This window comes from Mercenaria mercenaria, chromosome 6, assembly GCF_021730395.1.
Source record: "Mercenaria mercenaria strain notata chromosome 6, MADL_Memer_1, whole genome shotgun sequence".
Classification (NCBI taxonomy): domain Eukaryota; kingdom Metazoa; phylum Mollusca; class Bivalvia; order Venerida; family Veneridae; genus Mercenaria; species Mercenaria mercenaria.
Genome location: NC_069366.1, coordinates 47,654,748 through 47,680,086, shown reverse-complemented (window position 1 = coordinate 47,680,086; position 25,339 = coordinate 47,654,748). Strand labels below are relative to the sequence as shown.

Sequence of the window (25,339 nt, the reverse complement as noted above, 5' to 3'; positions counted from 1 at the left end):
CCTATTACGTAACTTAACTTTTGTATAAAGTTAAGAGCTGAATTTCAAAAGAGTGTAAAAATGTATATGAAGTCAACTGAAAGATCTGAATAATAATTGTTCTAACTTTTTAAAAACTCTTTATACCTACTATTATTCCGTTGAGGTAGGTAGCTGAAATGACTTTAAGTAATCGCAGTATTTTAAAACAAAATCCGTCACGCAGTTTACAATGACAGAAAATATCGTTGACTTGATACATATTACCGATATGTTAATAACATTAAAGAGATTAATTCTATTGTTCTTTTACATTTAACTTGTCTAGGCTTTAACAGAAGAGGTCACCTTGTAAAATAGTATTGATTGATCGTTAACAGTCTTTAAATGTTTAAATGTATATTTTATGTTTTGTATGGCTAACTTATCATGTATGTATATTTTTAATTACTTAAACCAAAATTAGTTGCCTATTATTATTATTTTTTCTTTTTTTGAACAAATTTGGTGAAAAGTTGTCTTTTTTTCTCTAAATGCTTTGATATTATGTTTTACAACGAACGAACGAATGAAGTTTAGCATTGCACAGGATTATTTCTGATTTTTTGCAGTAAAAATGTTCTCAAGTTAAATGCATGCACAAACGCGTGCTTCTTCCTTTTTGTTATTCAATTATTTGACTTTCTTTCAAAATGTTCATAGCATTAATGGAAGCTGCAACCCTCAATATTTACTAGTATCAGTCTAACGACAAACAAACTGAGAATAAATTGCTTTGGTTTCTGATTTATGCGGTGTTCCGTTAAAGCTAGCGCCTGCTCCATATGAACGCGCAGCGTGATAGTATGATGTTTTCGATATCGTACTGTCACGCCTCGCCATTAAACTGTCGCGCTTCGCATTCATAGGAAGCAGGTGCTGGCCCTAACGGAACACCGTAGATTTATGATCTGGTTTATTCTACCTTATATAATACTGGATCTGTTTTAAACGCATGGGTAAAATAATAGGCGTTGATTTATATCGAAGACATGGAGTACATGCACTTAAGCATTTAGCATTTTATAAAAGGTAATAATTGTACAGTTGTTCTTACATTTACAGTAGAAAATAAACAAATTCGTTTACCATGCTGCTTTTGCATACATGCAAAGTAGTTTTTAAGTTTGATTGTTCATTTTTTCCTTTGAAAATAAGTCTTTTCAACCTAATGTGTTATAGAAAAAAATCTCAAAATTAAATTCAACAAGTTTGCCTGGGGTGCATTTATTATTTGCTGGTCCACATCACGAAACATTTCACCCGGTACAATATTTGCGTTCGAGCAAATTTGTCTGGCTCTAGGTCCTGCTAAGATAAAAAAAAACACACGCTATTCAAACATTTTGCGAAGCATACATTTTTTTTGTATTTTGGCCTACAAGACGAAATATCTGCCTTTGTGCTGGCGCAAATTTAGCTCATTGGGCAAACCTTGCGCATGCGCTTTAGTAAAGTAACTGATAGAAAATGAGACGGCGTTACATTGAAGGCATCATATTCAACAAGTGGCATCTTTAATATTTTTTCCAGACTCATCACACATACGGAAATACATATTGTTGTTTATATATATTTTTTGTTAATAAAACAACATAATTAAATTATAGGAATCGGGAGCTTAATTGTCTTGGAAATACCAGAAATACAGCGTCGTAATGGCGGAAGTCAGAGACAGATTTACGGTTGTGAAGGCGGAAGATAATGCTTTTGACGACAACACAAATGCTGATGGCAAGAAAGGGATACTTCAAGGTACTTGCTATTTATTCTACTTCGCGTATGAATACATTGTAACATCATAATGTTAGATGAAAATAGGAAAAATGTTCTGTTTCTTGGAATCTTTTTTTCCTGATGTCATTGAGTTGGTCACTTTCTTTAATAACTATTATTTACCGCGGCTTCGGGCGTCTTTTTGTCCGTATATTAATCATTTGTTGGTCACAAGTTAAGTCTCCTCATTCGACATCGTGCGAGCTCCGAAAGAACCAATTTTTGAAATACTTTAAGTATAAAAAGGCACGGACACGAACACAAAATTAGATATACTAGTTTATTTTAGCTTTACTTGAGACTTAAAAATTTATACAGGTTCATTCCTCGACCGATCAATAGAACATCTACTTCTTTAAGCGTTTTAGTGACCTTTACACAACCATTTTCAACTTTAAGTCAGCTTGCTTTCAGTTCTATCTTATAGTGAATGGTTAAAGGTGGTGTGTAAACTCAGCATAGTCTTTTTACTGGTATACTAGCCTTTTTTATTTCAAATGATCTTGAAGTTCCCGTACATGTATATAAAATTGTATTGCAGATAAGGAACAACGTGTGCCGAGATCACAGAGCACAGTTACCTTTCAAATTGATGGTAGCGCTTTGTGTTATAACAAACACATGTCTTTGTGGTGCTTAACTCAACAATCAGTTTTTTTTTCTTACAGTAAAACACAAGCAAGTAGTGAAATCAACTTTACTGACGCCATTCTTTTGTAGTTACCGTTGCTTTTTTATTGTCCAGACTTAATTTACGAAGCTTTTCATATTCAATTCATTATATACGCCCTACCCTGAGATCGAACACGTGGTCCCTCAAGTCATAGCTTTTATCTTAATCTACCGCACTGTGGGTGCTTTATGCCACTGATACTCACGGTTTCGCCCAAACTAAGCCTTCAAATTCATTGCTCGCCTTTCGTCGAGTGATAAGTTTGTCCACAACAGATTTTGTTTGCTATAGATATTGTGATAAGAATTAATCTACATAGTATCGTAATATTCTAGAGGCGTTTATGCCCGTAGTAAAGATGTAATTAAATCACAGTGAGGTGCAACTCTCTGCCTTATATTTGCCTTTTTTCAGTACAATTTTTGTAACTGTTTTAAAGATTACAACTGCATCGGACTACAGCTGGTAGAAAAGACTGTATAAAATAATTTTAAAAAGGTTAACCTTTGCACATTCACTTTTATGAACCAGCTAAATTTCTAAGTTATCTAATTATTCCTTTTTCTATTGACATATTCACGCTTCTGTGTTATACATATATAGCTAACAGACACTCACAGTCCATCGTAATCACTCTTTTCAAAGCAGTCTGGTCAGGATCCATGCTGTTCGCTAACAGTTTCCCTAATTCCAATAGGCTTTGAAAGCCTGTTCATTATCTCATCTTGTGCCTAGCTTTTTAAACAAAAGCATTACTTACCATTAGTATTTGCTGTAGAACGTAAATACATAAGAGTATTTTTTTCTATTATTTTCATTAAAATGACCTACACTATGCAAGTATGCTCTTTTTTGACCGAATAGTCTGGCGTGATGTGGCTCCTTTTGAATATTATCGGCCGGTTGAGCTACTACATCATGATGCTTGTAAGCATTATTCTATTCAACTCGCGCATTAGGTTCAGTTTTAAAACGACATTTTTTTTAATGCATATTGTCTCTTTGATACTTACTGTTATTTGCTGAGAATTTCTTTTGAAGTTATTTTTATAATAGAAGTCCGAGAATAAAATCGAACAGATTCGACATAATTATTATTATATTTGAATATTGGTCAAGCTTGAAATTATATATGAGTGAATAATAATTGTTTCCTTTAAGTCTGCCATAGTTTTCATTGCAGGTTATGTTTAATTCCTATTTTATTGCAAGAAATTTAGATTTGTATTCGAGGGACTAATATGAGTAAGTATCAAATGTACTTGGCGATTACCGGCCGGCCTCTAATGACACATGTGCGTGCAACCTTTATAACAGATACTTATCTCCTCCTTTGTAATGATTCGGTATTCCGTTAATATATCAATTTGACAACCAAAACTGAAACTGAAGCACTGTTATTGTTGATAATAGGATAAACAATTCAGCACTGTCAAGTCTTCGCTTCATTAAATTAATGCTGTGTTAAAACAATTTGAGCCGTGCCATTGGAAAACCAACATAGTGGCTTTGCGACCAGCATGGATCCAGACCACCTGCGCATCCGCGCAGTCTGGTCAGGATCAATGCTGTCCGCTAACTGTTTCTCTAATTGCAATAGGCTTTGAAAGCGAACAGCATGGATCCTTACCAGACTGCGCGGATGCGCAGGCTGGTCTGGATCCATGCTGGTCGCAAAGCCACTATGTTGGTTTTCTCATGGCACGGCTCATATAAGCTATTTATATCAGTGTTGATTGTGTCATATGTATAAAACATGTGCATACGTCCTTTGGTCAGCGTGTCGTTCTGAACAAATTTATTAACACGGAATAACACGACGTGATATTGCACTCATTACATGTATTGTATGTTTTATTAACTATATACTTACACAGTATGCCATGTCTTAACCAATGAGGTGTCTTATATATTTAAGAGGGAAAAAACAATTAAACTAGCATGTATATAATATGTTAAGTAGTTAGAGGATTTGATATTTTTGAAAACAATTATATTAGGCTACATATAAAACTACATATAGTCGCAAAAACTTTCAAATTGCCGAAATGTAGGAATTGGAAGTAGGGAAAACATAAGCATGAACAGACTACAAACACGAGTACCCCATAGTTTTAACGATGACGTAACGCTGTTTGTCAACAGAAAATTTAATGTGAGACTTGGCTATTTGACTTTAGATGAAAGAGTAAACCTATCTAAAATTATATTTGATATTGTCTGAATTTACAAAGTTAATGTATTACTGTACTTCTTCTTACCCGCTTCTAGTTTTGTCAAATGTTTTTACTGTTTGTTCAGATAGTGACGATGGAGAGGTGCCTGAAAAGGAATCAACCCCCTTGACCGATGGAATGGCTCTGTATGAGGTACATCCGAATAGAATACTTTTAATCAAAATTTACAGCATTTTTCATAGTTACATATTATTGAAACTTATTCTTACATTTATCATATTTTAAATTCTCAGGGATACAGGGATATACTGTATGCTCTTGTTCTGCAGAAGATAAAAGCTGCTGATAAGCTCAAATTATTCATATGTTCTTAAATGACGTGCTTCTTAAATGAATAAAACTTAGATAGAACTAGTACTGACAAAATGACAAAGCAATTATAGATTTTCGTTTGGAATATTCCTTTACATGTTTGATATTGTATCTATAAATTTTATATTTGCTTTGTCTACAGGAAGATATTGTCACGAAGGGCAAAATGTCAACCTTGTTGAAAAGAAGTCCAACGAAGGTTTCATTCTGTGAACAGGTGGAAGAAGTAGATGACACAACATCTAAGGTAAGTCGTCAGATCATTTGAAAGAAAAATCAATTCACCAAAATGTTTCATTTATCTTTAAACTGGTAATGGACTTAATATTTGTACTGATTCGTCGGATGGATTCCACTTGACCAAACGTGTTTTATTCAAAATATTAGTTTTGATAACTTCTACCTAAAACCGATGTATCTGTAGTCATTCGTTCGTTGGCAGCGTAGGAACAAAACCGAAAGCTTTAAACGAAAAGGCGTTATTTGTTTTAATTACTCCCTGAACTATGTGCCAACTGCCAGTGGACTGAATCTACAACCTCTATAACATGTATTAAATCATTATCATTATCGTCATTGATCTGAAACATACCTATTTCATTGTAGTTATTTATATATTTGTTATTTCAAATATTTCAGAAGAAGCTAGGAACACTATTTGGGGTGTACCTTCCAACTATACAGAACATATTTGGAGTGTTGATATTCATCAGAGTCACATGGATTGTCGGAATGGCGGGGACCATTGAGGGATTTCTTATCATTTTCCTCTGTTGTTGCACAGTAAGTCGGTGTTAGCTTTTCTGTGCAAGACTTTGTTACAAAGGTCGATATTACCTTTCCTACTTGAGAAGCCTATACGGATATAGATATTAATAATTATAAAAGGTTGGCGTGTGTCTGTGACTGAATTTCACAGGAATATTTTATGTACAAGTTAAAGAGACACGTTTTTGACAAGATAATTAACAAAAGGTCCTCGAACTTCATCAGTCAATTTAAAGCCTTCTTACATTAAGATTGTTTGTTTCAACGTGTGTTTTGCGTCAAGTTATGTAAATTTATTTTTCAGACAACACTGACGTCTATATCTATGAGTGCCATAGCGACCAATGGTATAGTTCCAGCAGGAGGCTCGTACTTTATGATATCACGAGCTCTAGGTCCAGAATTTGGTGGTGCTGTAGGGATACTGTTTTATTTAGGTTTTACGGTAGCTGGTTCTATGTATGTCATAGGTGCCATTGAAATTCTGGTGGTAAGTTTAGCTATTGAAAAGAATACAATATTGTTTCACCGTGTTCTGTTAAAGAAACATGCTATGTTATACTGTAGAGTGACATGCTTCCCATGCTCTTATACTGTATAGTGACATGCAACCTATGCTCTGTTATACTATATAGTGACATGCTTCCCACGTTCTGTTATGCTGTATAATGACATGCTTCCCATGCTCTGTTTTACTGTATAGTGACATGCTTCCCACGTTCTGTTATGCTGTATAATGACATGCTTCCCATGCTCTGTTTTACTGTATAGTGACATGCTTCCCATGCTCTGTTTTACTGTATAATGTCATGCTTCCCATGCTCTGTTTTACTGTATAGTGACATGCTTCCCATGCTCTGTTGTTATATTGAGGGAAATGCCTCCCGTGGTCTGCCATGTTGTACTGCATTATATTTTGCTTTATTATATACCTATATAAATTCTGTAAAAAATCTGCTTGTATTTCACAATTAAATATGAACAGACAGACAAAAATTCCGTATTGTACCTTTTAAATTCCGTATTGTACCTTCCGTATTGTATGCTGCCGGACTATTTTCATTAATATGCATTACCAGACACATTTCTATAAAATGCGCACATAAAAAACTTCACTATGTTCCATTTAATATCGATAAACATTGAAGATTTCGTTCAAGAACGTAACAAGAATCAAAATGGTAAAGGTATATAATAAAAGGGTCATTATAACAGTAGCTAGATCTGGGACTTTGTATTCGGCTCTCGCGGATTTTGCAAGGTCGGATCACACTCGGCGCTTGCGCGCCTCGTGAGATCCGATCTGGCAAAATCCACTCGAGCCGAATACTGCATCCCAGATCAAGCTACTCTTATAATAACCCTATTATATTATATTGCATAGACTATGCTTATTGAATAGAGACGTGTCTCTCGTGCTTTGTTATTTTGCATAAAGACATGCCGTCATGCCAAGTTATATTGCAAAGACATACCTCCCATGCTCTTTCATTGTATAGAGACATGTTATACAGTATAGACTCTGTTACATTGAAAAGAGACATGTCTCCTATCCTCTATTACATTGTATAGAGACATGCATCCCGTACCTAAAAACTTGCTTCCTTTGTTCTGTTACATTGTATACAGACTTGCAACGCCTGCTCTATTATTTTAAAATGACATTACTCACGGGCTCTGTTATAGCAGAGAATGTTTCGCAGATGTACACCGTCAAATCAATATTTTCGAAACTGAGTGCAAAGTTTATAAAATATTGGATTAACTTTATAGTAAAGCTTGGGCCCTATTCCCTTGCAACATATTTCAACTGCCTTACAACCTGTTTTACTTGTTTATAGAGAAAGTAAATCGAACTTGCCCTAAATGTCAAAATTTATTTCGGACATAAATCTTGCAGGCTCATCACATACAGTGAGTCCTAAACTTTCTTTTTTCCTCATGTCCTTCCTTTACAATAGCAACCTGTTTACTTTTTAGTGTGTATTTGTATCTTTTTTTCGAAGTCTGCACGCTCTTTTCGCATGTTTGATATAAGTGTTGACGTAAGAATTTTAAGTCCCGAAGAAGCGAGAGGATTGTAATTAATGAAGCGTTATATTCTTACTTTTATTAAAGGTTACCACTCCTTTTTATTTTTCTGTAGCAAAGATATAGTTTGTAATGGTTGGGAATATTAGTCTCTTAAAATATGATATTCTGGAAAATGTCGAAATAAAATTATTATGTAAGTGGATTGTATGTGAAACAACGAATAGCCTGAATCATTCGTGTTCAGTCTTGAAGTTAGCAACTGTAGAAAACAAATCTGTGAAAATCATTATGTGCTTGAATTTCTTCTTTATTTTGCATTTTATACTTTCAGACTTTCATAGCGCCACAGATTTCCTTATTTGGCGACGTTACCATTCTCTCCAACGCTCTTAACAACTATCGTGTGTTTGGCACAGTACTGCTTTTCCTATTGTTTATCATCTGTTTTCTGGGAGTGCAGTTCGTAGCAAAGTTTGGACCATTTTCATTGTTTTGCGTCGTATTTTCAATTATCTGCATCTACATTGGAATATTTGTTGCGTCACCAGAAAACAGTGTAAAGTAAGAAAAAGCTTTATTTCGCTATATATCAGCTTTCCATTAGCACTTCTATTCCCAGTTGTAAATATGAAAAGTAATTTTAATGGAAGATGAATTAACTTTTCCATTAAATGTTATTGTTCTTAATTAATAGCAAAATGCGTCGCACGCAAACCCTCTTTGCAGCAATTTATATAACACTGATTTCAGTAGAAGTTAAGTCAACTATAGCTTAAAAACAAATGTCTAAACCTTGAACAGAATATCGAAACTTTCAATACATTTTGAAAAGTTATGATTGCTTGGCCAAGGCCGATGAAAGCAATAATTGAATAAATCTAACTATACATGTTTAATCGTCTTTCATTTTATGCAGAATATGCTATCTTGGTGAAAGGTTGCTAACACTGGCTTCAGTGTCAGTAGATGGTGTAATGATGTGTACCAAGAATGAGACGGGCCCAATCTTCAACAACTACTGTAGCTTAAATGAGACGAATGAAACAGTGTGCGACCCCTATTTCCTCGAGAATAACGTGACGCTAAGAGCTGGAATGCCTGGTCTCGCCAGTGGAAATTTCTTTAGTTAGTGTGAATTTTAAAACCGTTTTAGCCCTTATTTTAAGCCAACGAAACAGATATGTTTTTGATGTCATTTTTGTTGATATTGACCCAGAAAACCAGAAATCATATTTATAAGAAATGCTTGGAGTAAAACACACTTAAATCTTATGAGAAAAGATGTTTCAAATTCATATTTTCCGTTCACAAAATTTGAAGATCAAGAGATTTAAAAACGACCCCTCTTATCGAAAGAGCCGGAAGAGACATAATAGTTCGATTTTGTATTACACGTTATTTTGTTACAAGTTTGACACTTCCTGAATATTCTGCTTAGTGTTAATATATAGCATTTGTTAACTATTTCAGAAAATATCCCCAACAGATATACAGAGAAAGATAACTTAATAGGCATGTCGGAGCCTGGAAATAGGGAGAGAGGAGAAATTATAGCAGATCTCACATCAACGTTTACAGTTTTGTTAGCCATCTATTTCCCATCGGTAACAGGTGCGAAAACTATCTTGTTTTATCCGTTTTTAACTTTCTATTATGTAAGATATACATGTAGAATTAATTTTGTATTCATACTTTTTAAATCATTTCCTCAGTATGACTGTCTGCAAGCAAAACATAGTAATTACTTGGGGTATAAACGTGGTGGATATCATCACTCGGTTTGTGGGAGTGGCAGTGAAGCTAGCATTTAATGCTTCGTTGAGACTGAAAAAAAAAAAGTCCATACAAATAAAAAGGCATGTTGTAATGTTAATATGAAACCAAAAAATAGCAAATGTCTTGTAAGCTGTTGATATTTTTCTATTTTTTTTATTCAGGTATAATGACAGGTTCAAATATGTCTGGTGATCTCAGAGATGCCCAAAAATCCATTCCCAGCGGTACGTTGGCCGCAGTGCTGTCTACCTCCGCTGTCTGTATCCTTTATATAATAAACATAACTCGTTTTGCAATGTAGCTACAGCCAAGACCAGATAGTATTTCTATATAAATGGCTGTCAATCTAATGGTGTACTTTGCTAATACATATATGTTGATTTTGATAATGCATATAATAACGGTTTACTTGAATATGTTTTCTTCTTTTTGTTTGCATCAATAATACAATAAATTCCATCAAGATATCTAAATGTATCGAGGTTTCAAGCAAAAGTGCAAGGGAAAATAGATATCATGAATGATTTCATAAATAACAAGAAATATCTTTAAAAATGATGGTCGGCGAATTGCAATAAGGAAAGAAGTTTATGAATTTTTCATCTAACATTCATCTTTCATCTAACATTTTTCAAATTGCAAAACTGAACACCGCACTTTAACAATTTAAATGGTTCTCTTTTAATTTTTCGCAAAGGTTTCGTAGGGTTGCAATTTTGTTTCGTTTATCCTTAGACGAATAATTACAGCAGTAGTTTGATGAAGATTCATGAAGCGGTTCATGAGAAGAGGTCATTAAACATGTTTATATTTTTAGCTAAATTGGTCCCAATCCACATTTGTAACAAAATACGATATTGTTACATATCGAGTTTGATAAAAATTCATTACAGTTTAGTGGTTAATGCGAAGAAAGGCATATCTACTTTTAGCTATCGTGGTCCCTAATAGGGCCCAAGTTCCTATATAAATAAATTTGGAAGAGGACCTTATAATGATGCTCCAGACCGAGTATGACAAAGATCCATGAAGCTGTTCATGAGACGCTGTATAAAGGCATTTCTAGTTTTAGCTCTTGCAGCCCTTAAAACGGGTCAAATGTCCCAGCTGAACAAAGTTGGCTGCGGGCCTAATAAAGATGCTACAAATCAAGTTTGATTAGAATACATGAGAAAAAATCAATTAAAGTGTTTTTTTATTTATTATTTTTATTTATTTCTAAAATAGGCCAACTGATCCCGCTTTAACAAATGCATATTCGCTATTCATGAATCTTTGGACAATGACGTCACACCTATTATATAAAAAAGTGAAGGTCAAGCAAAACATACCATTGTAATTATTTCAATATTTCTGTTTCATAAGCAAAGTTTGACCGTAGTCATATCACATAGATAAACTGTATGCAGCGTACCTTCATTTCAGTGTAATGAGATTCAGTCATTATATAGCATATATATAATAAAACAGATTTCAACTGAGTTCAATATTTGCGTACCATACTAAAGAAAAATATTCATATATAATAAATCACTTAAATAATTTATAACAAATATATCAAAGCAAACGAGTACTCATTTTAATATGCAATCTGAATAAGTCACAAAAACAAGAAACCTTTTCATATACAGAAGACAATTGTAACAAGGAAAATCTTTTAAAAAGCACTTCTCTACATAAAAGACTCTTATCACACCCTTATTCATGTGATACGCAGACCGTATTCAGCTCTTTCTTGAATTTGATATATGTTGGTATTTGAACAGGTCTTTATCATATTTATTAAACTTACTTATCATTTTGAGATATATCAATATTCTTGCTAAATATACTGAGCCAAAGTTAGCTTTAAAACTGTGAACAGCGTCGTTTAGGATAAACGCTTTGTCTACATTTCACTCAGCGTAGCACAATCAACAGAGTGAAAGAAATTGACACTCTCGTCCAATCAGGCAGAGTGTTGCATAAATGTTCCATTTTGATAAATTATCTATAATGCGTTATCAAGTAGTTTGATTTGCAAACTGAAGTCACGTGGCATAGGTAACGAAAACGAATTTAGACGGCGTTCGCCGAAAAACACAGTCCATCTCAAACAAGGGTTTAACGAAACAAAAACAAAGTCTTCCAATTTGTTTACCTTTTTATGTTACACATGCGGCTGTTTTAGAGATATTTTTTCTTAACTTTTCCCAGATTTGTCGTGCGTGTTATTTTTTGCAGCTGGTATAGAGGGAGACTTATTGAGAGATAAGTAAGTTTCTTTGTTTATTTAAAGTTTTAACTGGGATAGCTTACAAACATAAAACGTAATGATCAGCAAACATCTAAATACAGCCGAAATAAGAAACGCACAACTATTATACCAACTTAGTCAAAGCATTTCGAGGCCTCTTTGTAAAGTTTATAACTTGAAATGAACAATTAAGTTTTCAAAATACAGATTAATATACAGAAAAAAAAAGATGTAACGTTCATATTTTTGATTGATATAGGTTAGGGGAGAGTTTAGGCGGCGGATTGGTTATTGCGTATACAGCTTGGCCGACCAAATGGATGGTTTTGGTTGGATCATTTCTGTCAACTATTGGTGCTGGACTTCAGTCAATTAACGGTATTGCCATTTTACAGAACAGTATTTTACAAAACGTTAAAATGGTTTGCTGGCAGATTTTATTTTATCATAGTGACTTTTGCTATAACATTTTGATATAATATACATATTGTATCGACCTGTGCTTTACCGTACAACTCTATGTACCCGACTGTACCCCTTTGAACGTTTATTGTACTAGAACAGTAAGTTAGCAGTAGGTCTTTGAGCTTCGTGAAACTACCATATACAAAAATTTACTCAATATCTGCGAATGTGCTGAAACGCAATATTAAACTGCATTATCTAATCTCTAAAGAAGGCGGATTAAAGTGTAGTAACTGCACAGTAGTTATTCAATGTGTGATATTAAATTCACGGGAAATAAACAGTATTTCTTTCTATTTAAACTTATCTATTTTCAGGAACCGACCACTTAATAAATGGGAAATTTTCTTTCAAGCATTGATACGATCAAACTTGCTTAATGAGAGATTGCATATCTACATCTATCTAAATATTTATGAATAAACACATATCACCTTACTTCACGTACATGCAGGTGCTCCTAGACTCCTATATGCCATAGCCAATGACAATATCATTCCGTCTCTGAGAGTATTTGGAAGGACAAGACGTGGTGAACCTTTTCTTGCTCTGCTGTTGACAGTGGGAATAGCCGAGGCTGGAGTTCTCGTCGGAAACTTAGATTATGTTACCCCAGTCATAACAATGTGAGTGAACGAAAATATCGTGTCAAATCTTATATGATCTACATCAGTGGTTTTCAGTGCAATTATGAATTTAACATTGACAAATTCCTCTAAATATGGCAATAAAACACTGACTTAGGTGATGAAGACCGATGTACTAGAGTCATGAAAGAAATACTTAATGAAACTTGCAAGAATAGTAATTTTTGTATGTGTTTTACATTAAGTTGTTAAATCATGTATTTCATTTTATCATGCAATTACTTAGATAAAACATTTTTTATCGTGGATATAACACGTGTTCAATTACAGACAATTTTATTTTCCAGGTTCTTTTTGATGTGCTATCTGTTTGTCAATCTTGCCTGTGCATTACAAACGCTGCTACGGTCCCCAAGCTGGAGGCCGAGATACAGATTTTATCACTGGTATGGTATCATTTTATAGTTTCTATCACTGGTAAAATGTTATTTCCATTTAGATGAATATTGATTCTGTGCAATTTCTTCCCCTTTGTGGATATGGATTTTATGATTTGTACAAAGTTTCTTTCATATAGATTGGTAAAGTTTCATGTATATGTATGTTAAAATAAAAAGTAAAAACATCATACTGCTTTTTAATCATTATCATCATCATCATCATCATCATCGTCGTCGTCGTCATTTTTATTATTATTATTATTCAATTATTGATGCAGTGCTTTATCAACTCATAAATGGCCAGTCTGTACAATATTCAATATCGGAGTTAAAAATACTACAAATTAAATACCCATACTCCGGTTTATTGCCCTTCGTTGTTTTGGTGGTACTAAACTAGTTTGGGCATGAAAGATATATAGTATAATAAATGTAAATAAATATCATATCTTGCTTCAAATATCTCTTTCGAAACAAAATTTACTTTGAAAAACAGACCTTAAAATACCCTACTACGTACTTGCAAGTCACCAGTTGCCAAGGAAACAGAAGTCTATGATTTCGCAGTATTTATCAAGACTCATTATTTCGAGGGCTTAGAGCGAAACTGGTCTATCTGTATATAGAAATAGAAGCAGATAGACCAGTTTCGCTCTAAGCCCTCGATTTGTTATCATACATTTAATAGATTTTTTAATGAAATATTTAATACTTTTTTTTGTATTGAGAATTATCTCTATTCTGTCTATTTTTTCAGGACCTTGTCTTTGATAGGGGTAGGACTCTGCACAACTCTTATGATCATCTCGAGTTGGTATTACGCGTTAGTTGCCTTTGCCATGGCCGGCGGAATATACAAATACATTGAATATAAAGGGTAAGAGATATCATTTATTGTCAGCTTTATATTTATGTTATATCTATATAAGGTAAGAAATTCTGAACAGTTCTTACAACATTCAAATTACCACCAGAAGCCTGAGATCTGATCCTCCTGCTTGCTGTACTTCGATACTGAAAGTATGGGTATAGAATAAATAATTGCCTGTCAGTTTTACATGAAACCTTTTATCTATTACATTTTATGATTCACAAAGATATCCTTCATTTATTCTCGAAAACTCTCGTTCAGACCTAATACTAAAGATGCCAGATGACCGTTTTAATAAATATGCCGACCTATTAAAGTCGGCAGACCTTCAGTATTGAAGTTAATTTTTCCTTCTTTTTTATTTTTTGTTATCTCCGGCGTCCACTTAGCTTATTTGTGGGAAAAGCATAATTCATGCATATTGTGCACAATTTTGTTTTCTGTCTACAAAATAAAATCCGTGCAATTTTTAAGCAGTCCATTTATTCAGTAACACTTTATTGCAAATTAATATATCAAAAGTTGTTAGCTATAACCTATGACAATGATATAAGTCGAAATCATCTTCTGTGTGAAACGGATAAAAATCTCAATACAGAGCAAGGCAGAATGTTTCGCTTTGCAAATAAGCCAAAGAGAAATGTGATAGTGTGGTTGTAAATTATCTTTGTCCAGCAGGATTGCAATGGCAAGCTAATCTAACCAATCTTGTTTTTATTGTTAAGGTTAATGATCTGTTTTCTTATTACAATATTCTAAAACACTGTATCTGTGGAGTTTTACTTTTACATATACAAGTGCGGAGAAAGAATGGGGTGACGGTATCAGAGGTATGGCTATGTCTTTAGCCAGATATTCTTTGCTGAAGGTCCAACAGACACCACCACATACCAAAAACTGGAGGTAAGGACAAAAGTGTACAGACACAGAACACTTTTAGCAAGCAATGTTATCCTACCTTATTATTGTCCTTCAAGATTTAAAATCATATCGCTCCTCTTGCAAGAAATTGAATTGAAGGAAACATCATATGCAGATAAGAACTCCACAATACAAATGTTAAAAAAGTATCTCTAAACTGTGCACACATATGTTTTACTATTGAACCACATTTTCGTATATTACATAATAAGCAGTAAAATTTTATTTTGATAGGCCTCAAATTATTCTGCTGTGCAAACTTGATGAAAAGCTCAACCCAAAATACGAGAGAATGGCTCATTTTGCTAATCAGCTGAAGGCAGGTTGGTCAATTGTTATTTTGCATATTTTGATATTTTATTTGTAATTCTAATATGACGCACCTTGACCTATTTTCAGCGACAAAGAAATAGCGGTAACAGCTTCATCTATTGCTTTACAGAATAGAATTGAAATGATATTTAATTAAACATATAGAATGTGTTATATACCTCACGGACCCGTCTACCAAAACATCTTGTTTGAATAAATCAAAATATGCGTCTGCCTTACAAGCAATGAGTTTTGCAAATGCAACAAATATTTCAGAATGAGTTATCAGAATAAAGACGCAAAGTAAAAAAATTAACAAGGGTTTCAAAAGGCAGATAGACACATTAACTAAGATAAAGATAACTTCACCACCGAAACAGTCTAATGTCCCACAGTTGATGTTGTATGAATACCATACAAGGTGTTTCTATTGTGTACAATTTCTCAGGATATTTTCAGATTTAATACCCAAAGTAATCCGATGTTTCCAAATATGACTAAGCTAACACTCCCAAGGGACATCACAATGTCAGTCATTATGGGGATTTATATCATGAAGAAAACACCAAATAAGATTACTTTTATTTACTATTCTATGGTACTTGTTGATCTTTCACTTACATATCAAAAGTTACTCTAAAATCGACTATTTACTGAAATTTGATTGGTAACCCTGTAAATTAACTTTGTAATACGCGGACAGCCTTGAAAGATATGGAGGGAATTTTAGATAATAAGACAACAGTATATGATCATGGTTTATATTTGTACGCTGTCTGAATTATTGTGTACTATTTGGTTTGGTTTCAGTGTATTTTTGCCCTGCCATTTAGGAAAATCATTATTTAAGGTCATTTTTGCGTCCACACATAGAGATTCGTTTGTAAAGCTTAAGCGCAAATATCGGACGATTGACAATATTTGAGCCGCCCCATGAGAAAACCAGCATAGTGCATTTGCGACCAGCATGGATCCAGACCAGCCTGGGCATCCGCACAGTCTGGTCAGGATCCATGCTGTTCGCTAACGGTTTCTTAATTGCAATTGGCTTTGAAAGCTAACAGCATGGATCCTGACCAGAATGCGCAGTCTGGTCTGGATCCATACTGGTCACAAATACACTATGTTGGTTTTCTCATGGCGCGGCCCATTTGTTAAATAACGCTCTGTCACATGCTTTTTAACATGAGTAAATAGATAGTCACGAACATCTGTGGCAACTGATGAAATCGAAGATGTTAGAATTGTATACGTCATCAAATTAAATATTTAACCATTGTGTTTACAGGGAAAGGACTGACTCTGCTGTCCAGTGTGTTAGAAGGCATATTTGAAGATAGGCGAGATGATGCCAGAAAAGTGAAAGAGGTAACAATTTTTTCTTGGTATTCATATAATATGTAGGCAAACTCATCAGTAAAACAAATGTTCTTAATATGTTTAAATCCTTTTTTCCAGTATAAGAGATATTCTAATATGCTTGCCTCTGTTAAAACACTCTTACGCAAGAATGACGTCACGTTTACGTGCGATGACGTCAAAGTTTTTGTTGCGACCAAGAGAGAGCGCTTCTGCATTCTATCTAATGTTTGAGATTAAGGGCATATTAGAATCGAAATAATTTATTGCACAAACGTGCTTTAACACTATTTATACACTCGAGTGGTAATACGTCGTTCAAATAATTTCACTCGGGCTGCGCCCTCGTGAAATTATTACGCCCGACGTATAACCACCCATCGTGCATAAATAGTGTTGAAGCACTCTTTTGCTATAAATTATTTCTTAAATAAAGCAAAAGTTTTCTTCTCATGTGCAAACTAAAAACAATATCCTTTAAAGTAAATGAAGCATAAACAGATGTCAGATTTTATTGTATGACTCCGAATATTAAATATACTTCTTTATGATAATATTCTTCAATAACGTCATTCCTCAAATTATTTAGTGTCATATGTTAATAAAAACTGTGATATTTTTGCGATGGGTCAGGTGTAATTAATTCTTAATTTATGATGCTGTATTGTATGCGATATGCGCATGTCACAGTAATAAACTACATGTGTACATGAATTTTCTTACTCACTTACTTAGAATGCAAGTTTGGATTTGTCTTCAGAATTTACAAAGGCTGATAGACAGGAGTGGAGTGAAAGGGTTTAAAGATGTAGTAGTGGCTAAAGACAGAGCAAGTGGATGTTCTCATTTGTAATTTCCGTTTCTAAATCATTCTATCTTAAATACCAGGTTAATATATGTAATCGTTAAATGGTATTTGTAGGCGTACAGACATGTCATGCTTCTGTATACTTAAAATATTAATGCTCACAGACCATAAAGATACCTAATACGTAACTGTCAAACGTTTAATGTACTATATATTTTTTCTTTTAGCCGTGCCTGTATTATAGAATTAACATTCCCAAGATGTTTCATAATTTTTCTGTGCCTACCATTTATATCCATACTTCTAACACGGCCAACTATCTGGTATTTTATTTTGATGTGTAATTTGGTTTCAGTTTTTAAAGAAAGCTGGCTTCTAGATGACATCATCTTATAATACTGTCCATTTTTAGAAAATTTTATCTGTAAAATGTTGTCAGTTTTCCACTTAATATATGTTCCTATCCCCTTATTTTTCTTTTTGTATTGGCAGAGTGCAGACGGCAGGTCTTGGAGGTTTAAAACCTAACACTGTTATGTTAGGCTGGCCATACAGCTGGAAACATGGACAAAATGACAAAAGATTTAAACCCTTTGTTGGTATGATGGTTTTTGTCTTAAAGGTGGTCAATCACATTTAATCAACATTTAATGACATTTTTTACTTTTTGTATATTCTGGTAGAGAATTATTTAAGGAACAACAAGACCGATTACATAGAGTTAGATTCCTATTTGAAATGTATATTTTATTATTTTTATAAATTTTTGTAATTACTCCCCTTTAATATGAAAGTATATAAAAAGCTGGGTATTTCTTTTTATTTCGATACAATGTGCATTTGATAGACATATCAACTATTGAACAATCTGAACCAAAATGCAAGTTTTAAAGCTGTGTGTAGCTTCTGAATTCATTTATTTCCAATCTTGCGCAACCAAGATAGGCAAAGGGAGGTAATAATAATTTTTCAAACTTGTGTTTCTAATGAATTCCATCTAAAAACATAATTTTTAATGCAAATATTTTACAAATATATGACAATATGTCTAATATTTATACATTTCCTTAGGCAAAGTATGTTTATCAAATTTTTACAATATGTCTAATATTTATACATTTCCTTAGGCAAAGTATGTTTATCAAATGTTATACTTAGGGGCCTCCGTGGCCGAGTGGTTAGAGTCGTTGACTTCAAACCATTTGCCCCTCATCGATGTGGGTTCGAAACCTCATTTGGGGCGTAGAATTCTTCACGTGAGGAAGCCATCCAGCTGGCTTACGGAAGGTCGGTGGTTCTACCCAGGTGCCCGCTCGTGATGAAATAGTGCACGGAGGGGCACCTAGGGTCTTCCCCCACCATTAAAGCTGGAAAGTCGCCATATGACCTAAAATTGTGACGGTGCGACGGTAAACCCAACAAAATAAAAATAAATAAATAAATTTATACTTATGATAAAATAACTCTATCTTGGTTGGGCAACCAGGATTGGAAAATGAAATTTTAAAAATACCTCCAGTGAAAATCTAATTTGTATTAAGTGTTAAGTGAACATAAATGAGTATAAATGATCAGATGCTAAAGTTTCGAACGCTAAAGTTACATGGCCAAAATCTGATTATCCACCTTTAAGCTATAAGTTGTTTGTATTCTGTATTTTGTCCTTTTTGACACATATGTAGCATTAGCAATATTAACATATTTAGAAATGTCACTTTGTTTCTATATACTGACTTAAACCACCCCTAAAATTCTTAGACTAAAACTTTTCTCTGGGTTACCCTGAAAAATTGTTCACACTAGGAATATTTTTGTTTAATGGTTTATAGTCAAAATGAACGAGAAAAAAGTTTATGTTCACCACTTGCAGACCAGACCGTATCGGCAAATTAAACGAATATTGTGTCCAAAAGTGTTAATTGAAGTTTCCTTGACGTCACACATGTCTTTAAATATTTACATTTTTGCTTGTTTTTACACTCACTGTTATAAAACATACAAAATTTAAACGTAAGATGAAAGAACATGGGTGTTATTATTCATGTCCATGAGTTAAGAATTTATGTTGACTGGCGTTTCAGACACAGTGCAATGTATACTGGCGGCGGACATGGCTCTACTAGTAGCTAAGGGAGCAAAGAATTTTCCTTTAAGTTCCGAGAAAGTGAAGGGTACAATTGATGTGTGGTGGATTGTTCATATCCTTTTTATTCTGATTAATTTTATTTAACCATGCAGTTTAATTGTAATTTTCTGGTTTTAGTTCCATTGTATACAACAATTCGAACATGATGTCATTTACCATATTATGTTGAATTATACCGAATTAACATATTGATAACATATAGAAAAAGACGTGAATGCTAATACCAACTTGTCACTACTTGGAACTATTATTTCATCATTGAATTATAAATGATGGAATATCATGCATTTCTTTGCTTAACAACTCTCGGCTTGGATACATACGTACTAGCAGAACACATGTTCATGTTATTGCGTGTTATAGTTATATATGGTCTGGAAGATTTATCATTACTACTAACACAAGAGTGATGACTTAACATATATGAACAAATCATTTTACACATTTGAAGAACACATAATTCCTTAACAGAACCAACAGGATGGTGGACTTCTAGTACTATTGCCGTACCTTCTACGACAACACAAGACGTGGAAAAACTGTAAACTTCGTCTCTTCAGTGTCGCTCGTATCCTTAATATATTATAGTATATTTGTCATTATTATATGTCTTTATTTGCATTTGATTTTTTTTGCGCAGAACTCCATAATGTTTGTAATTTCGTGCAATGACCTCATAAAGCAACTGTTCAGAGGGATAACACACTATCATGGATTTGATTGTTAGAAAAGCACTTCGGATGCATATAAAAGGAACAATCCAGAACAACTGATCCAATAAAACTTTAACCATTAACTCTTTATTCATAGACGAGAATATGAAATTATTAGAAATCAGTATATCTAATTTTCTTTGAGAAAGCCACATCATTTGCTGGATGCTCCTATTTAGTTTAACATCTGTGCCAGTGTTCCCACTGACATTTAAAGTTGGGGGTGAAAACTGAGTTTTTCTTGCACTTTTGCACCACAACACTAAGAGACGTATAATAGCTGTCTCCAAAACTGGGGGTACAAAGTATCATTTTGGGGATGAAAAACCCCCATTTGAGGGTTTCTGGGAACACTGCTGTGCAACGTTTTTGTTTTGTTTTTTTTATATTGAAATAATTGCATTTGAGACCTCAAAACATTACACTGGCCGATAAGGCATCACTATGGTTATAAGATAACTTGTTAATTTGTGTTACGTAACGTCATACAAATTTTATAAGTACAGTTGATAGAAAAAGGGGTAACTGGTTATATTTACTGTACTAGCGTATAACATTAACAGTAAACAATCTGCAACAGTGTGCAATATAGTTATAGATTGTGATGTAAACAGCGTGATCCTTGACCTATTTAAAGAGATGCATGATAATAACATACAGATGAAAAAAGACTTAAAAAGTTTTATGTACAAACTGAGAATAGAGGCTGACGTCGAAGTCGTTGACATGGTAACGTTTACATTCTATCAAAATACGTTTCTAAGAAATACGAAAACCCATTAATTCGTGAGATTTATTGGTGGAGTTGAAATGACAGACTCCCATTAGAATACGCAGCGTTTATCTGTTGTTTTTTTTTTCTGGTAAAACACTTTTACTAAAAGCACTTACAGAAGGGCTTCAAGGATCCATGTTGCTTATATCTGACCGTACTTTATGCTTATTATAAAAAGTAATACTTTTCGATCTTGAACTTAATAGTTCTAACAGCTCATTAGCTGTTTTTATGTGTTTTTGTACAGACATCCCTGGTCATTGTAGATCTCTAGTATACACAAGTCTACATGCCGTAACAAAGCCATCGTAAACGCGACCGAACTGATATAAGAATAATACTTGATATTCAGTATTATATGTGTACTACATAATAATTACTTTGGGAACAACCTATCCTTCATTACATTTTACCAAAGATTGATTTATAACAAACAGTGTATAATATAGTCTGCGTGATATGGACAGGTGAAGGTCATTCTTGTATTTTGTTCTAATGTCATTCACTTCTGCAACATTTTCGTATCAGTGTTTGATATTGCTCTAGAGTATTATGAAAGAAATACACTGCTTACATGTCCTTCTCCAGAATGACAACGATATTTCACCAGACACATATGAGAGAACGTTACAGATGGAACAGAGAATTGAAATGATGGAGAAAATGAAGTCTGAAACAGCCGATACACCTAAACCAGTTGTAGAATCAAAACGAAAAGACAGCAAACAAGAGACTAAAATAGATTTAGAAAATCAGACCAATGGTGATGTGAAAGATACTGAAGAAATATCGCAGTTCAATCAGTTTACATTTACGCCCTCTTCCCTCGGGAAACCTCACACCGTTGAGGAAATTGCTGAAAATGTGAACAAGAACATTGCTGGAAATATACCAGATATATACGGAAAACAAAATTCTAGCTTCAGCAGTATTGAACCGTAAGCTTAGACTACTACATGATAAAAAATGTCTGGAAAAATGAACTTGTAACACCACAGTGTCATATAAGATTTAAGTTATATTTGCATCAATGTAATGGTGTAACGGTTTCTCCGTCAGATAGCGTAATATTGTTTCGTTGTACCTGCATTTACTTTCTTAGACAAGTATCGAAATACTCAAATCATTGGTAAAGGAAAAGAAACTTTAGAAAAATGACAAATGCTCGGTATAACTCGTTACAAGTGACATATTAAACTTTACATAGTTCACATACTTTCAATTCTTTGTTTAAACAATGTTGTCCACAAAGATGGGGAAATTATCCTATTAAATACATATTTTTATTTAACAGGGATGAGAATAACTTGAAAAGAATGCACACAGCTGTGAAGTTAAACGAGCTCATTCAGAAGAACTCGAAAGGGGCACAACTGGTTATAGTAAACCTACCACCACCGCCAAAAGTTTCTGACGGAGATAATAGAGGTCTTCAATGTATCCTTTATTAAATTGACGCTTTTGACATCTATATCCTATGTGTGAGTAAACATAATACAGAATTAAAAAAAATAGTGCTGATATCACGATATCATTGTTACAAACCCACTAAATAGTCCAGTGATCTATTAAAAGAAATGATGTTAACACACATACTTCGTTCATCAGCTTATGTCAGCTTTAGAGATTTTCACGCCTATCTAAGATTCATATACCGTATTTCTCTAAAAATTACACCTGTAATTATCAAAATTTGTACGATACACTGTATAAAGAATTTCTTCCAAGAAAGGACTTTATTGTCGCAAACGTTTTTTTAATTCCTGCCAGTAGAGAGATCAGAAAGGTGGACACGTCAAACACTTCATAGTTGTGAACAACAATGAACATTGTTCCTCAGTAAATCGGTTGACATGTTAAAGATGCGATATAAATCTAATCGTGTAGAACATTTTGTAAAACTATAGTTTAATATACGAAGTGTAATTCATGTAGTAAGAATTGTAATATTTACATCATTTTACATTAAATAAAATACATTTAATACAAGTGGTTTTACGCTATATATTATGTGAATGTTTAATAACAGCAATCACCACCGAAACGCTTAAGTGTTACATTTTGTTTCTGGTTGTACTAATAGCATTTTTTTCTGTTAACGTTAAATTTCTTAACAGCGACTCAGATATGGAATTTCTTGAAGTTCTAACAGAAGGTATAGATCGTGTATTGATGGTGAAAGGCAGTGGAAATGAAGTCATTACCATATATTCATAAATGATACGACACAATATTCGTCACATATACACTACTATATATTTCCCAGAAACTATAATAGTCTTAAAGTCACATGATACATCATCTGACCATTCGGCTGATTTATTGGCGAAAGGAAAAAACCCGGATGTCTCTCCAGACTTAAATGAAATATGTGTCTAAATCATATCCTAGAATATCCATAATTGTTTACAATGAAAACATTGAAGTTTGTCAGTTATGTAGATAATATTTTTGACGAAGTTTCTTGATTTGTTTGTGACGGAACTTGGTCATTCAGCATATTGTTGTTTCCAGTGTTGTAACAAATATAATGTTATATCGACATGTTGAGTAATGGTCCTGGAAAGATACGAGATTAAATCATTTACTCAGCATTTATTTGAAGTATATGTAATAACCAGGTTTGGGGTCATTACTTGTAAAAGTAATGCATTAAATTAGCATAAGTTGACCAAATAAGCATTAGCTGGTCAAATCTGTACTTGAATTACTCATTTATGTACAATAAATTATTTAATTTGTTGAGTTTTGCGCCACACCGTAACAATTTCACCCCGTCACATTTGCCGATTTTCCAGGCTATTGATGGCGAAGAAAAATTGCAGGTGCACTCCGTGCGTTATAACAGACACGGGTCGAAACCTGGCTAGAACCACTGACCTTCCGTAAGGTAATATGAATTAAGGCACCGCCTAGAATGGGGATTTATCTTTTATATATCCGCTTACGTAGAAACTATTCACCACTCAAAAGAAAGTGAAACTTCGCTCTAAAGGTTATAACACACTAAATAGTTGTTGTTCTTTATTGTATATAAAATTGACCTATTTCCAATGACCGCAGCACACATCAGGACCCATTTTAAATGTCTGTAAACTACATTTTCTTGAAGAATATTGTGCTAAATAAAAATCAAAAGAAAAGTGGGGGTCATGTTTGATGCAAGAAAAATAATTTCAGTCAAACACACAAACTGCAAAATCAACTAAAAAATGAGACCCCAAATTATACTGGTGGTGTATGATCTATGTTTCCATGAAAAATTTTGTCATGTTGTCATTTCATGATCAAAATGCTATCTACATGTCAAGCATAGATCTGTCATGTGATTTTACCAAAAAAAAAATGCAAAGAAAATAAGGAAAATAGCTCTACACAGCAAAAAAAACTGAGGACTGTTTGTATCCGCCATTATGCGACTACCATTTTTTTTCGCGCCTATTTTTATGTAGTGTCTGTATGCCTAAACAGTGAAGTTTACATTTAGTGTCATCATACCTGTTACAGCGAATGTCATACATTGCAAAACTTGCAGGAAGCCGGTGTGACGATGACGTCATTCGCAGCGTTCTCGCACTGGCTTTAGAATTTTTTTGTTTGTTTGCACTCCACGCAGAAACTTGACGGCCTTTACACATCCATACTGTTTAAAAAGTGTTTTTCAGTTGAATATACAGATTTTATTACGAAAAAAAGAAGTAAAAGAATCACGTTGGCGCGGTTTACGAATTTCTGTGACTGATTCGGGGTGCTCGGATGTTAATGCAGACAACCAGTCTACAGCATGTACATAAACCGGAATCGGAAAACATCGAAGAAATTGCCTCAGTATATGCAGACAACAAAGATGAATAAGTTACTATATACGGACGTTACCGACTCGGGGATTTTCATCCCCTAATGATTTTCATCCCCTAATAAGATGACATCCTCGAACGAAAGAATTCTGTACAGCAACCTAAATTTTTACTCTACAGCAATGCGAAGTTACCGTCATTAACCACTTGGCTACGGAGGCCCCTTTTATCCAAAGTAATGTATTTAGTTAGCATTACGTATGTTTTCAACATTTCCTGAAATATTGATCAATTGGCCGAAAGCTGATAAAATAG

The 25,339-nt window shown here is 33.9% G+C and overlaps 1 protein-coding gene across 2 annotated transcripts; it reads left to right on the top strand.

The window, feature by feature from the left end:
- Window positions 1-285: 285 nt before the first annotated feature.
- Window positions 286-23,972, top strand: LOC123548978 (solute carrier family 12 member 4-like). 2 transcript variants are annotated; one of them, XM_053545778.1, is made up of 27 exons: window positions 286-410; window positions 1,629-1,773; window positions 2,336-2,389; window positions 4,769-4,836; window positions 5,159-5,263; window positions 5,656-5,799; window positions 6,089-6,274; window positions 8,150-8,379; window positions 8,735-8,943; window positions 9,289-9,429; window positions 9,756-9,854; window positions 11,791-11,848; window positions 12,090-12,208; window positions 12,750-12,921; window positions 13,230-13,328; window positions 14,080-14,199; window positions 14,992-15,096; window positions 15,349-15,437; window positions 16,715-16,794; window positions 17,546-17,634; window positions 18,086-18,192; window positions 19,675-19,792; window positions 20,219-20,307; window positions 21,090-21,181; window positions 21,816-22,165; window positions 22,522-22,664; window positions 23,353-23,972. In XM_053545778.1, the coding sequence occupies exons 2-27, from the start codon at window positions 1,677-1,679 to the stop codon at window positions 23,442-23,444; spliced, it is 3,255 nt and encodes a 1,084-aa protein (XP_053401753.1). In that variant the 5' UTR covers window positions 286-410; window positions 1,629-1,676; the 3' UTR covers window positions 23,445-23,972. The 2 variants fall into 2 exon arrangements, with proteins under 2 accessions (XP_053401753.1, XP_053401754.1); XM_053545779.1 differs by lacking the exon at window positions 2,336-2,389.
- The last annotated feature ends 1,367 nt before the right edge of the window (window positions 23,973-25,339 follow it).

What these genes read in the sequence shown, in the direction of transcription:
- LOC123548978 (XM_053545778.1), top strand. Translation starts at nt 1,677, where the DNA reads ATGGCGGAAGTCAGAGACAGATTTACGGTTGTGAAGGCGGAAGATAAT. An exon ending in GCAAGTGGATGTTCTCATTT is followed by an intron (nt 17,635 to 18,085) that starts GTAATTTCCGTT and finishes TTGTATTGGCAG; the next exon opens with AGTGCAGACGGCAGGTCTTG. An exon ending in AAGATTTAAACCCTTTGTTG is followed by an intron (nt 18,193 to 19,674) that starts GTATGATGGTTT and finishes CTGGCGTTTCAG; the next exon opens with ACACAGTGCAATGTATACTG.